Source organism: Polyodon spathula, chromosome 25 (assembly GCF_017654505.1).
Source record: "Polyodon spathula isolate WHYD16114869_AA chromosome 25, ASM1765450v1, whole genome shotgun sequence".
NCBI classification, from domain to species: Eukaryota; Metazoa; Chordata; class Actinopteri; order Acipenseriformes; family Polyodontidae; genus Polyodon; species Polyodon spathula.
The window spans coordinates 1,152,527-1,165,984 of record NC_054558.1 but is presented as its reverse complement, the minus strand read 5'-3'; the positions used below and the strand labels follow the sequence as shown (position 1 = coordinate 1,165,984).

General features: G+C 45.3%; 1 protein-coding gene across 3 annotated transcripts in view; it reads right to left on the bottom strand.

Annotated features, from left to right (window-relative positions):
* Positions 1-5,886: 5,886 nt before the first annotated feature.
* Positions 5,887-13,458, bottom strand: part of LOC121299741 (venom nerve growth factor-like) — an 18,625-nt gene continuing 11,053 nt past the window's right edge. For 2 of the 3 annotated variants that reach the window (XM_041227734.1, XM_041227733.1), the window contains 2 exons: positions 9,843-9,966; positions 5,887-6,807 (listed from right to left, as the gene is read on the bottom strand). In XM_041227734.1, the coding sequence (XP_041083668.1) occupies positions 6,125-6,796 (672 nt within the window). In that variant the 5' untranslated portion in view covers positions 6,797-6,807; positions 9,843-9,966 and the 3' untranslated portion in view covers positions 5,887-6,124. The remainder of the gene's footprint in view (positions 6,808-9,842; positions 9,967-13,458) is intronic. The other variant, XM_041227735.1, reaches the window with a different exon arrangement.

The window sequence follows — 13,458 nt, the reverse complement described above, 5'->3', positions numbered from 1 at the left end:
GCGGTTAGCAGTGTCACTGCCGGGCTGCAATCACGCAGTTAGCAGTGTCACTGCCGGGCTGCAATCACACGGTTAGCAGTGTCACTGCTGGGCTGCAATCATGTGGTTAGCGGTGTCACTGCAGCACTGCAATCATGCGGTTAGCGGTGTCACTGCCGGGCTGCAATCATGTGGTTAGCGGTGTCACTGCAGCACTGCAATCACACGGTTAGCGGTGTCACTGCCGGGATGCAATCACGCGGATAGCAGTGTCACTGCAGCACTGCAATCATGCGGTTAGCGGTGTCACTGCAGCACTGCAATCATGCGGTTAGCAGTGTCACTGCAGCACTGCAATCACGCGGTTAGCGGTGTCACTGCAGCACTGCAATCACGCGTTTAGCAGTGTCACTGCCGGGCTGAGGGTATAGTGGCGTGGTTCAGGTTATTCGCTTAATAAATGAATGTGTGCTCTTGGTATTCCAGTGCAGGTCCGGTTGATAAAGCAGTTCCCTGTGCAGATACACTGGGTGCTGAGCAAGCACAGTGAAGCATCGCAGGTTCTGGTAACAGTTCAACAATGGACTGGAGATGAGATTTGGCAGAAATCGCGATTTTTGTCAGAACAGATCATCCAAGTACACTTCATACCTGTGACATCCATCCTCTCACCCACGTAACTGAAAAGACATCAATTAAATGAGCTGCCATGACGTGCGGGCTGTTTATTTCATTTTCCCGTCAGACAGAAAGCTTTTTCACACTGCAGTTTGTTCTCTATAGAGGGTGATGCAAAACCTTTGGTCACAGCTGCATGTCACTGCAGTAAACCCAGCTCAACTCGTATAACTTCAGTTTGACAAAACATCTTTCAATTCTACATTTTGAGTCCCTTGAGGACTGCTGACATCCTGTCACTGCTTCACCTGGGGATTTGTCAATGCAAATGGGCTGGGTGGGTAACCTAGCAACAGAATGGGAGTAACCTAGCAACCTGCCTGGAGACCAGGTGAGATGGGGGTAAAAGTGATCAGGTTGCTCTGCCTTCCTGGTGCAAAACAAACTCCCTCCTGTTTTGGGCTCTGCGAGATTTTGCTCAGGGTAACACGCTGGCGTTTTAATGGGACCACAGGAAAGACAAGGCAATCAGAAACTAAACGGAAATTCAAAACAGTGTTTTAATGAGAAAAGCAAGTCTTGTGTCTTTAACGTGATTGCAAATGGTACAAAATACTTAATCAGCCACGCACCGCGTCTTTACAATGAGGTGAAACAGGAGAGAAATGAGAATCAGATTCTGCCCGGCTTGGTCCCTGGAGCCAGGAAGTCTTGTTAATCAGCACACAAGACAATACCTCCTGCTGAGGAGCGCACTTTAGCTGTTTAATTAACTCCTTGTTTGTAGTCAGCATCCTCTTGAAAGCAAAACGTCTGCCTCTCCGATAACAAGGAGTAGTTTGACGAGCAAAACATGCCAAAGAGCTTCAAACAAATGCAGAGTAGAATTTCCCATAGCAAAAAGCACAGCGAAGTATAATAAAGCCTTGTGAAAGCACGGTAAAGCCCACAGAGGTATGCTGTGGCAATGCTCTGTATTACACTGGTCTGCATCATTGTACTGGAGACCCACAGGTTTCAAGTGTAGCTTTAGCCTTGCATCAGCCTTGCTTGTAGCGTCACATAGTTGGTGCCTTTGTAAACAGCGCCATCTGGTGGCAATCAGTCAGTAGTGCATTTCTTTTCAGCTGCTGAAGTCGTTGAATTCATTCAATATGAAGACGCTGTTGCAGAGCTGAAAGAGCAGGGAAAATAGAAGCAAGCAGGGTTGTTGGGAGGAGGGTTTGCAGAGTTTTACCTCTTGAAGATCTTATAAACCCTGCAGGCAGTAGCTGCTACATGTCTGCTGGTTTCACAGTAATTGAGTGGAATTTCGAGACATGCACAGACATTTGAAAGGTGCCTGTAACTGAACACAAACACGCACCTTTCACAGAGGACACTGTGCATTTCTGCTCCATTTCAATCCACTAGAGGGCACAACAACCTAAGACTTGTAGAACATTCCAGCAACTGGCAAGCTAGTGACCAACTAAAAGTGGGGAATTGGGACAAACATGGACTAGTCTCTGACTGGAGCCAAGCAGGTATGTGATATGAAACCCCAGAAAGCCCAGCCACGTTTTACAGCAAACAGATTCATCCAGGAGCGCAGACAACAGGCAGTGGACTTTCAAACTGTACAGTAAAAAGATTTGGATGGTTTTTAGTTTTTTGTTCTCTGACCAGTTTAATCTGGTCCTCATCAAGCACCATGAAAGAGAGAGCGTGTCTAACCAACCTGCCTGATTTTTCTGAGGATGCAACATCGACAATGGAGAATTGCAAAGCATATGACATGGTTTATTTAGATTTCCAGAAAGCTTTTGACAAAGTCCTGCATAAAAGATGAATTCTCAAACTGAACGCAGTAGGGATTCAGGGAATTACATGCACATGGATTAGGGAGTGGTTAACATGTAGAAAACAGAAAGTACTTATTAGAGGAGAAACCTCAAAATGGAACGAGTTAACAAGTTAGGTACCACAGGGATCAATATTAGGTCCTCTGCTCTTCCTAATCTACATTAATGACTTTGATTCTGGTATAGTAAGCAAACTTGTTAAATTTGCAGACGACACAGCAAAGGTCTTTCAAAATGATCTAGACAGCATTCAGAACTGGGCAGACACATGGCAAATGACATTTAATAGAGAAAAGTGTAAGATACTGCATGCAGGAAATAAAAATGTGCATTATAAATATTATATGGGAGATACTGAAATTGAAGAAGGAATCTATGAAAAAGATCTAAGAGTTTTTGTTGACTCAGAAATGTCTTCAACGTAGGGAAGCTATAAAAAAAGGCGAACAAGATATATTGTGGATATATTGTGAAAAGTATTAAATTTAAATCAAGGGAAGTAATGTTAAAACTGTACAATGCATTAGTAAGACCTCATCTTGAATATATGCCGAATGGGCTGATTAGCCTCCTCTCGTTTGTAACCTTTCTTATGTTCTTATGTTCTAAGTCTCTTTGACAATCTGAAAACCAGTAATCCACTGGTTCTGAGCAGCATACACCAGTAGCATGGGACCACATCAGGAACCAAAAAAAATATATAAAAGAAAAATGAGATGCTGTGCTGTTTTGACACACTAGGAGGCGCTGTTTCTCCCAGCAGAGAGTTGTGAAAAAGCCCCAGAGCCACCTGGATTTCTTGGCCTCCTCTTCTTCTTGTGTGTTTTGGATTAATATTTGTGTTCTGGGGCCCCAGCTGCATACTAGTCGTGATTGGCTGTCTAACGAGAGAACCGGCGCTTTCATTCCTGGCCCGTGAAAAGAACAAGCCCTGCCCCTTTCCTCTTGGGCTTAAAGGGTAATGCAAAAGTGTCACCTAATTAAGCTGGGCATCAGAACACAGAGAAAAGGAGCCACTTCCCCGCCACTGTGGCGGTGTGGCTTCAGTTTAAAATGCCAGCAAGCAAAAAGCTTAGCAAGGAAAAGAGAAAGTGAGTGAGAGAGATAGAGCTGTGTGTGTGTGTGTGTGTGTGTGTGTGTGTGTGTGTGTGTGTGTGTGTGTGTGTGTGCGTGCGGGCATGTGTGTGTGTGTGTGTGTTTGTGTGCGGGTATGTGTGTGTGTGTGTGTGTGTGTGCGTGCGTGCGTGTGTGTGTGTGTGTGTGTGTGTGTGTGTGTGTGTGTGTGTGTGTGTGTACGTGCGGGGATGTGTGTGTGTGTGTGTGTGTGTGTGTGTGTGCGTGCGGGCGTTTGTGTGTGTGTGTGTGTGTGTGTGTGTTTCCTTCAAGGTCAGAGCCGGGATATCCTGAATAAACCTCTTTATCTCGTTTTGGGGTTGCCCTGGAACAAGCTGACTCACATCCCTTTCAGAGGGTTTTATCCCGTGGAATAGCCACGTCTACGCTAATGGAACAAACACTCGCTTTTCTTTTTTTTTGAAGAAATGCGAGATTAAAGTAACGTGCTTTTGAGTGTCAGTCTCTAGAGATTTGAAACCCCTGGAGCTTTCTGTCAAACAACAATACAAGCAGCAGGGGGTCCCTTTGCATAGTCCAATTAAAAACACATTTCCATGCACATTTCTGACAGACACTGGAGCTGAAAAATGATCTTCGGGCTTGCTAGGAATACAGTGTTAACCTACATGCTGTGTATGCAAGCTTAAGACTGAAATTGTATATGCTCTAACCCTAACCCTAACCCTAACCCTTTCTGATACAACCGTGTACTTGCATATCTCATGCACAAAGATTCACACGTTAAGTACATTGTAACTGTGTGTAATAACACTGTGATTGTGTGTAAGTGCACATGCATTTACTAAGTGAGCACTATGTAATTACACAGTCATTAGTGTAGCCGGTTGCACAATGCTAAGCCTGGCTGCACTGTTTCGATCACTTGCTGTAGTTTCAATGCTGCAGATGGCTGTAGGCGGTTCCTTGGCATTCGAGACAGGGGGTTCATTGGCCAGAGCAGCTCTGTTTAATGTTTGCTGATGTGCTGGCTCTGGACTCAACACTTTGTAGAACGTGAGAATCTTTTTGGGTCTTTTCCTTGCACAGGCAAGACTGTTATAGCAGCACTCAAAACGAGATCACTGAGACAGTCAGTTTACTTTCACTTTACTGTTTTTCTCGAGAAACTTTTCCTGTCCAGGACTGGCTTCAGGCATGCATGCTCAGGGCAGCCTGTGGAAACTCATACTGCATCTTTATATATGAGCATAGCTGCCAAGCCTCCCGATTTCATCGGGACTCCCGATAAAGAGACTTGATCTCCCGTCTCCCGCTGAGACTCAGCAAACTCCATATAATGTAGATTGCCAAGTGCAATGCGTTATTACCTGGAGTACAACAAGCACCCCCACACCCCCTCTCGCTCGCCCCAGAAAAAAAAAAAAACTCCAGAATTTTCAAAACTTGGCAGGCATGCATACGGCTTGAGAGCTATGAAATAGGACACCCCTGAAATTTGAGTGTGACCGTGGACAAAACACTGTGACTTTCAATGAGGAGTATTTCAGAGGACAGGAACAGGGCATTGCAGGTGAATTTCTTTCTGGTGTCGCTCTTGAAGAGGGACGTGCCGCTGACGTGGATATCCTCTCACAGGGGCTATGAGAGGGAGGACAGTCTCCAAACCGTTTTGTATTGTAAACCGTGGGGGCTGCTGGGAACGTTTTGTAAAGGAATGATTTTGTTTTTCAGCGTGTTGGGAAGCGAAGGCACCGGCACATCAGAAGCACGCTGTCATGACCGTCTTTCAACACTTTATACAGGGGGCGGGGTTTGGTTAAACCCTTACTTGCCATTGGCTGCCCAAGGCTTTGGATGATTCGACTGGTCTTGTCATGTTTTTAATGAAACTCTGCAGTGCAGGTGCGTTGCTGTTTTTCCTGGTACCCAGTGGTGTAACGAAGATGTAGATCTCAAAAACGTTTAATGCGTTTCTAGCATCACAACCTTTACAACCAATCAGATCGCTCCATTGCCGTGGGTTATGGCATGACACACCTGATTTCTGAAGCGTATGAAATGGAACTAGTTTAAATAATTAAAAAAAAAAAGATTACATCACCACGACAACCACGGAGACAACTGCAGAAAGCAAAAAAGAAAACTGTCGATATTTATTCAGGTAAAAGAAAGTAAATGGACCGAGTTTTAGGGTATTTTTCTATAAGTTAACGGTGTGTAGGAGCGAAGATTTGTTTTTAAGAGCATTGAACAAACATGTCAGGCCTTGTCATTTATTTGAATTGGGAACACTACACTTAAAAACATATTATCGCTCCCAAATTATTCTGAAACCTTGAGTAGACAAAGAAATGACCCAGAAACATGTACAGAAGTGTTTAATAAATAACAATGAGAAAAAGCTATTTTGTTTTGTAAGGATTTGTCAAATGTATAAACTTTAAATATAACATGCAGTCTCATAACTTAAAACAACGTAACACAATAATTTACAGACTGAGGTAGGGCTGGGGAGCAGAGGGCAACGGGGCACTTTGAGTTGAGTTTGTGGTGCTGGTTCATTGGCCAGGGAGAGGGGGGGAGGGTCCAGGGCAGCAGTCAATCAGTCAGTGTCTCCATGACTTCCTGCTAAGCACACACGCGCAGGCCGTGTTAATGCGAATGAAGCGCCAGGCCACCAGATTGCTCTCCACGGTCAGGGCCCGCACAAAGGTGTGTGTGTCGGTGCAGTACGAGTTCCAGTGCTTGCGGTCAATGCCCCGACAGCCAGCCCCGCCCTGTTTGGCGTTCCGACAGGTGGTCTCGAAAAAGTACTGCTTGATGACCGTGTTGTTGATGTTCACCTCCGCCAACACGCTCACTTCCTGTCCTTTGATATCGGTGGCCTTGGTCTTGTCTCCCACCCAGGTGCTGACGCTGTCGCACACTGAATACTCTCCGCGGTGCAGAGCCGGACTGGCTTTCCGTTTCAACCTCGATCCCGTGGGAGCCTCCGTCCCTTCCTCCCCCGGGGGCTGGGAGCTGAACAGCACCCTGGGGGAGCGGTAGGGCTGCTTGCTGAAGAGTTTGGGGTCCACGCTGGTACCCTTGGGAGAGTGAAGGTTCTGGTCACGGGACTGACTTTGGTTGCTGCTGTCCTCCAGCTGTGCCATCATCGTGTCCGGCGCCCCCTGCTGCCTGGAGGAGAGTCCGGCCCCTGCCACCCTGGCATCCCCCTCTGACTTCAACACAGCCTGGACGCCGATCAGAAACACCAGGACCAGTGTCGACGACCACATGGGCACCCGTCCTGCAGAGGACAAGACAGTTAGATACGCCTGAGAAACATGCTATCCTTGTTACAATGCAGGAATCCAGCAGTGCGCACATTTATTATAACACCCCACTGCTTCTGAGGCTTGGATTTGAACACGAAATCAAACCACTGGAACTGAAAATCTGGGAAAAATGGCAAAATAGGCCAATTAGTGATTGTCTAGTTTAACTGTCGACTTTTATAGGCCCACACGTGCAATTAATTTAAAAAGAGAAAAGGAACACAGAGCCACGCAGATGATAAAACGCAGGAGGCTTTTTAGAAGTTGTTTAAGATGCCAAATTAAAGCACAAAGTACAGGATATATCACTGATTACTGAGCAGAATTTGAAATTCTCACTCCCAGAGGTTTTCATGCAGGTAGATATATAAAGGATATCAATGAGAAATCTTGAGGTGGTGTAATACATGTGGACACTATCTCAGAAACTTACACCGTCTCTCCATGTTTGTACAATCACAATGCAAGCTGTCAGTGTGACGGAAAAATGGGTGACCGTCAACTTGCATGTTAAAAATACGGGAATATTTTTATTTTTTTTGCCCAGAAATGTGCACTTTAGAGCTCAAACACTTTGAAAAGCAACTCCATAAGGTAGATTATTAACGTACAAGACAACTTATTTGTGACACAAAACTAAACCAGATTCTGAACCGTTTTCTTGAACCGGTGAATAGGGTTATTTTACAGTACGTTGTTTCACTGGAACAAATTCTTGGTAAATCAGACTCTTGAATTTTTGTTTGCAACATTAACAGGTTTTATTATTATTATTATTATTATTTTCTTCTATTGGGTTTGCCCTAGAGCAAAAACATCTTAGAAAACAGCTTCAGTAGCTGGTCCTGCTTCACCATAGACAGGTTAGTGCGGTACAGTTTACATAACTTTGTATAAATACTGTGCAATGGAAAGAGCAATGCAATGCAATGCAAGCTTCGTGATTCTTGTTACATGTACGCTCGTCCTCGCCACTATGGGATGTGCTATTCTTGCACATTCACGGGCCATATAAGAGTTCACCATTATAAATTTGCAAGGTATTTTTGTAGCTTTATCATACTTTCCCCATGGATATAATATGCATCTACCAGAATTTGTCTTGGTTTGCCATGTTTGTTAATATGCTGTACCATACCTCGCTATTCTTTACAATGCTTTGCTATGCTTCACCATGCCTTCCCTTTATTTGTTGTGTTTTTGCTATGGTAAACTTTCATAAGGGAGGGTAAGGGTCATTTAAAGAGCAAGTGGGAGGGGCTGGCAGGGTTGAAAGATCACACTGTCACATGATTGGAACGAGGACGGCTGATCTGGAGCGCCTTCTCAAAGCAAGTAAACAGAGTTGTAGTCGAATGATACTCAGTTGGCTTTTGTATCGTCTGATCCTGTATCAATTCCAGAAATGGAGGTCTCCACGTTTGCTGCTGTGTCCCTTCCCCTTGTGTTCTTGTTCTGTGTTTCCGAGCAGCTTTACAAGCTCTGTAAATACGGGAGCTTCACTCTGCAGGATTAAGGTAGGTCGAAATGAAATCTGCTGTCTTGTCACTAAGAGAGTTAAAGAAACATGTCAGAAAGTGAGCTCTGCTTCAGGGTGTGCCGGCTGGTGCTAGTGCAGAAGCTGTCACTCACATCGCCTCTGCATTGCATTACTGAAATACTTGAATGAAGTTTCAATCAAGTGAGCCACGCAGTGCAGTGCAAGCTGTACAGTAACTGACAGGACTCCACTCGCCCCTGCAGCGTGACCCCCGCAAAAGAACAAAGACAAACAGTGATTCCTGACTCCCTGAGGTCACTAATCAGAGAGGGGGGGGGACTCTCACTTGTTTGTTGCCATAACAACCCAAACATTTGAGAGCGCGAGATCTGTGCACCCCGCTCCGACGCCTGGAGAGCTTTTAGTTTAATGGTTTAGTGTCACGTCAGCCTGGTTTGATGAAACGTGCACAGGCAGGCCCGGTCGCCTGGGAAGTGACGTCACTCTTACATTTCCTCAACAACAACATTCCCCAGATAGAACTCCAGGCCTCGCTATTGTTACTAAATATATAGAGTGCGAGGAGGAGGCAGCAAAATGGGAACACCCAGCATAACACTGTCAATAGGGCATGGGGCCACCATGGGAACTGATCTGAGGCTGGGAGCTGTTTACATTGTTATCGAGGGAGAGCACAGTGTGTGTGTGTGTGTGTGCGTGACAGATATTCATGAAAACAAATTTGGTATCCATGGAATATATAACTAATACTTTAGGGTTGTTTAGTCCAGAGCTACAATATATGTTTCAGGCTTGTTTTTTCTGTTGGGGTTACTTCACTTCACCTCTAGGGGTCAGCAGTAGCCATAAAAGCAATACAGGACACTGCACTGCCAGACTGTGCCACGAGAGCGTTTCCAAGGCGAGCACAGTTTGGAAACGCAGGACTGGGGGAATTTTGCCGTGATGTTTTCCCACGAGCCGATGTGCTCAGGGGTATCGGCTGAGATCCATTGGCTGCTGGCTGGGTCACAGCCCAGAGGTGTCCCAGGGTTTTAGAACGTCAGGGTTATTTATTTATTTTTTATTGCTTGTCAACGCCAGACTCTGGAATTGTACACAGCTCTCCAGCACAGACTGCTAGTAATAATAAACAAGTCCTGCTCAGCCAATTGCTCTCATTGCCCCAGTTTCCTCGTGGAAACCAGCCAGTTTGTCTGTGATTGTACTGCATCTTGACTGCATTCTTCGCAGATAGAATTGGTCAAATTGCCAACGTATGCAAAATGTCTTTGCAGTCTTAATTCTGAGACTAGAATCACTAAGCTTGCAACCTACAGCATTGTGTGTGGTTTTGTTTTAAAAGCTGAAAGAAAATTTATATAAGAAGTTAAACCATCTGTGAAAACTAAACGCCTTTGCAAAAAAAAATCCAGTTCAATTCCACCCAGGTTATTACAGTTCCAGGGTTCCACCAGGGGGCAGAATGCACATCCCCACCCAGGTTCCCTGCGTTCCCTGCCTCACCTGTGCACTGTCTCCAGGTGAAGTGTGCTCCCTGCAGGGCTCTTATAGCGAGCGTCGCTCGCAGGCAGTGTCACAGCAGCCTGCCATTGGGGCTGCCCTCTCTGAGCTGCTGTCCGCACCCCGCCTGCAGAACAAGACACACGTCACACACCCACTCCAGACCACCCAGCTCGGCATTTCATTATTCCAGTGAATGCATTCACCTTGCCTGGCCTAGCCTGCTTTATTTCATAGCTGTAGGACTACAGGTTCCAGAATGCATTGCAGCAAACTGTGCCTCCCCAAACTGTCCCAGTGAACCTGGAGCTATGTAGTCACCCCAGGGACTGTGGTCTTCTCTTAACATATCCGCACATGTTAATTAATAGCAGCAGGGCACTGAATTGATGATTATCCCTCTACTAGCTACTGAAGGTCTTTGTCTCCCCCTTGTCTTCACTAGTGGTATAACCAACCCCAGGCCTCCCCAAGCAATCCACACATCAACCCTAACGTATGTTCTGGTGAACCAGCAAACATCTGAAAGCATGCTCCCCTGTCATTCTGCCCCCTGTGTCCTTCTAAGAGTTTACCGTTGTATGTTTGCAGTTTTATCACGTCATGATCCCATGGGATGTGCGCACACAACTCCTTATTGCAATTCAAGAGGCTCTCTTAGCAAGCTCCCCATGCAGTTCCCATTTACACTTTGCATGTTTTTAATATGCTTTCCCATACCTGTGCCTTCGCTCTGCTTTATTAGACTTTGCTATGCTTTTGCTACTGGAAACTCTTAGACAGGGGGTTACAGTGGCCCAATTACATTGTCAACCAACCACGCTTCCACGTCTCATCTCCATTCCCGTCATACCAACAATATACCGCCCCCCCCACTGTAGCTGGATCTCATTGTACTCACTTATAAACACTACATAACAGCAGCATTTCTGACACTCTTAATAGATTATGTATGATGTTATGAGGTATAGTAAAAAGCTCTAATCAAATCCAGCCTGAAAGATTGAAAGATAGAAATCTATCCTCCTGCTAAAAACTTTCTAGGAAATACAATTGCATCCCAAAGCTGTCATTACATGAGACTTCAACCACCATATGTTTAGCTGCTCACATTTCCCAGGTTGCATATAGACCACTGGCAGTAAAACTAAGTTTACAACACTGTTTGTTCTGAGGTGGTATTATGAGCGAGTGTCAAGTTTCACAAAAATCTGATGTAAAAAAATAATATAAGAAACAAAGCTGACAAAGGAATCGGGCAACGCTTTCATCAGGGGGTCCCTCAGTTTAGCGGGGGCGTTGTAGGAGTCAAAGGGTTAAACAAGTATCTGGAGCACTCTATCTCGAGCGCAGCTGCAGGATGAGAGCATGTTTCAGGACACGGAGGAACGAGGAATCGATAAAGCAAGCGGGGTACGGCTTCTGTAGAAGAGATGCGCCGTCTGTGTCTGGAACAGCATTGCAGCTCACTCTGGGAAATTGACAGTGTTTAGATATTGCTCGGAAAAGAGAGCGTAAACAGAGTTCACAGAGTTCAGCTTCACATACACACAGGCCATGCATTTAAGACAGGAGAGGATTCAGCTGCCTGATGACAGATCATCACCATACCCGAGCCATCTCCCAGAACATTAAGTCATTGATCACTGCCGGGTTTCTCTTCATAACTAGGCGCTGCACTGGTGTGTCTAACAATAACTGGAATCAGTAAATGGAAACGTACTAACCTAGCAATCAGTATTGAGTGCACTCATTTGCAGACATCCAATTCATTTCCTTACAGTGCTTCCCTATATTGGTTTCAGCGAAACCTTGCTATTGCAACAGAATGTGATCTTACTACTGCCGCACGCCGAACTACAACTATGCAAAGATCAACAGTCTTCCCATCATGACTGAAAGTGACGTGCAGCAGGGTGTGCTGCATATTGCAAGTGGGGTGTTTTTTTTTTTGCCCATCCCTTGAGTGTACCTCCCACTGAGCCGCTTCTATTTACAGTTACCTGACTCTGGTCATGTAACATTGTCAGTCGCGTTGCCAGGTTAGTTGAGCTGAAACTGAAAGGCTAACAGTCGTTTTGTCATGTCTCTGTCCTGGCATGAGCTAGCTCTCACGCCCCCAGCAGCACTTCTCAGGGTAATGTTTACAATCCTCTCCAGACAGCAGGTGCAGCACACTCCACTGCCAGCTGTCCTTTCACCAGCTCCTGTGGGGGTGAGAGAGATGCTGGACTGCCAGCACACAGGAGGAGTTCTTTCACAGCCAGCTCTGCTCTGGACCGGTCTGCCTGCTTGAATTTGGCATCGTCCTGGTTAGAGCATCTTCTCCTCCTGGTATACCCTGGGTCTTACTCTGAGAGGGCGAATGCATCTTTACTGAGGCATCGTTGTGGATCAGGCCCACCCAGCAGTGCTGCACTGGTGTCAGGAGGGTGATCTGTGAAGGTACTAAATAGGCTGCAGTATGAAAAGAATGTTCATGAAGGGTGTTCACAAAAACCATACTCTCTCTTAGCACATAACTCCAGTCCTGCAGAAACTGCATTGGCTCCCTGTGAAATACAGAGCTCATTTTAAGGTGCTGCCACTTGCATATAAGGCATTGAATGGGCTAGCTCCAGGCTGCCTTAAGGACTGTGCCTAGTACCTGCAAACTTTACGCCCCGACCTGCTTTCTCGTCGTTTCTGTAAGTCTTGGAATAGTTTTTAATGGTATGATGAATGAGGGTTACTACACTGTGGTAAACAGTGTGGTCAGTCCAATTGAAATCATCAGAGGTTACAAATAGCCCGAAGCACAACCGATACCAGAACACTGTTTCATTAACAAAACATGTTGACACAGCAATCAGAGAGTTAAGCGTTTTGTAGCTTTCCTCAGGGCTTGAGTAGTTTCCAGTACAAACACTGATAAAAATAAATCCATCAGGACTCCTCACATAGGTGCAGCCCACACTGAGCGACTGCAAGCGAAGAGACTGTAGAAGTGAAAGATTCAAACTGAGAAACAGAAAACCAGACACTGTGCAGAGTGTTGAAATGAATACACAACTGTTTAACGCGCCTGGAATTTTTCTTTTCGTTGTTAACATCATGACAACTGTTTACACTTGTAACTTTAAACTCTGTTTCAAAGCTCTTTTCAAAATGGCCTTATTGTGTACATCTTTTTTCATGCTCGAATTCTAACCTTAACTCCGGATTCCAACCTGTCAGGACATTTTATACCCTGCTTCGTGCGCCTCGTTGCAGAAATAACAAAGTCAGTGTCGTTTTGTGGGACACATCTGTCCCTTGTACCTCAAAGAGTATAAAATGTCACAGTGATCTTGATTCTAATTATGAGGAGTGGAACAAGCATGCCAGTTTTTTTATTAACAAATAAAAACATGGCCATTTTTTTTTATCACCAAATACGTTTCAAGCAGGCAGTGTTTGAATATTTATCTCGGTGCCTGTTATTGCAACGGAAATGTTTTGCACAGTTTGAGCAGCTTCACGTTCCTCTCGCCCAAACAAAGAGAACCCTGCACGCTACCTTATAGGACAATAGCCTGTACATCCTAGCTGCATCTTACAAGATCAACCGTCTTGAGTACAGGACACTGATCTAGTTTAG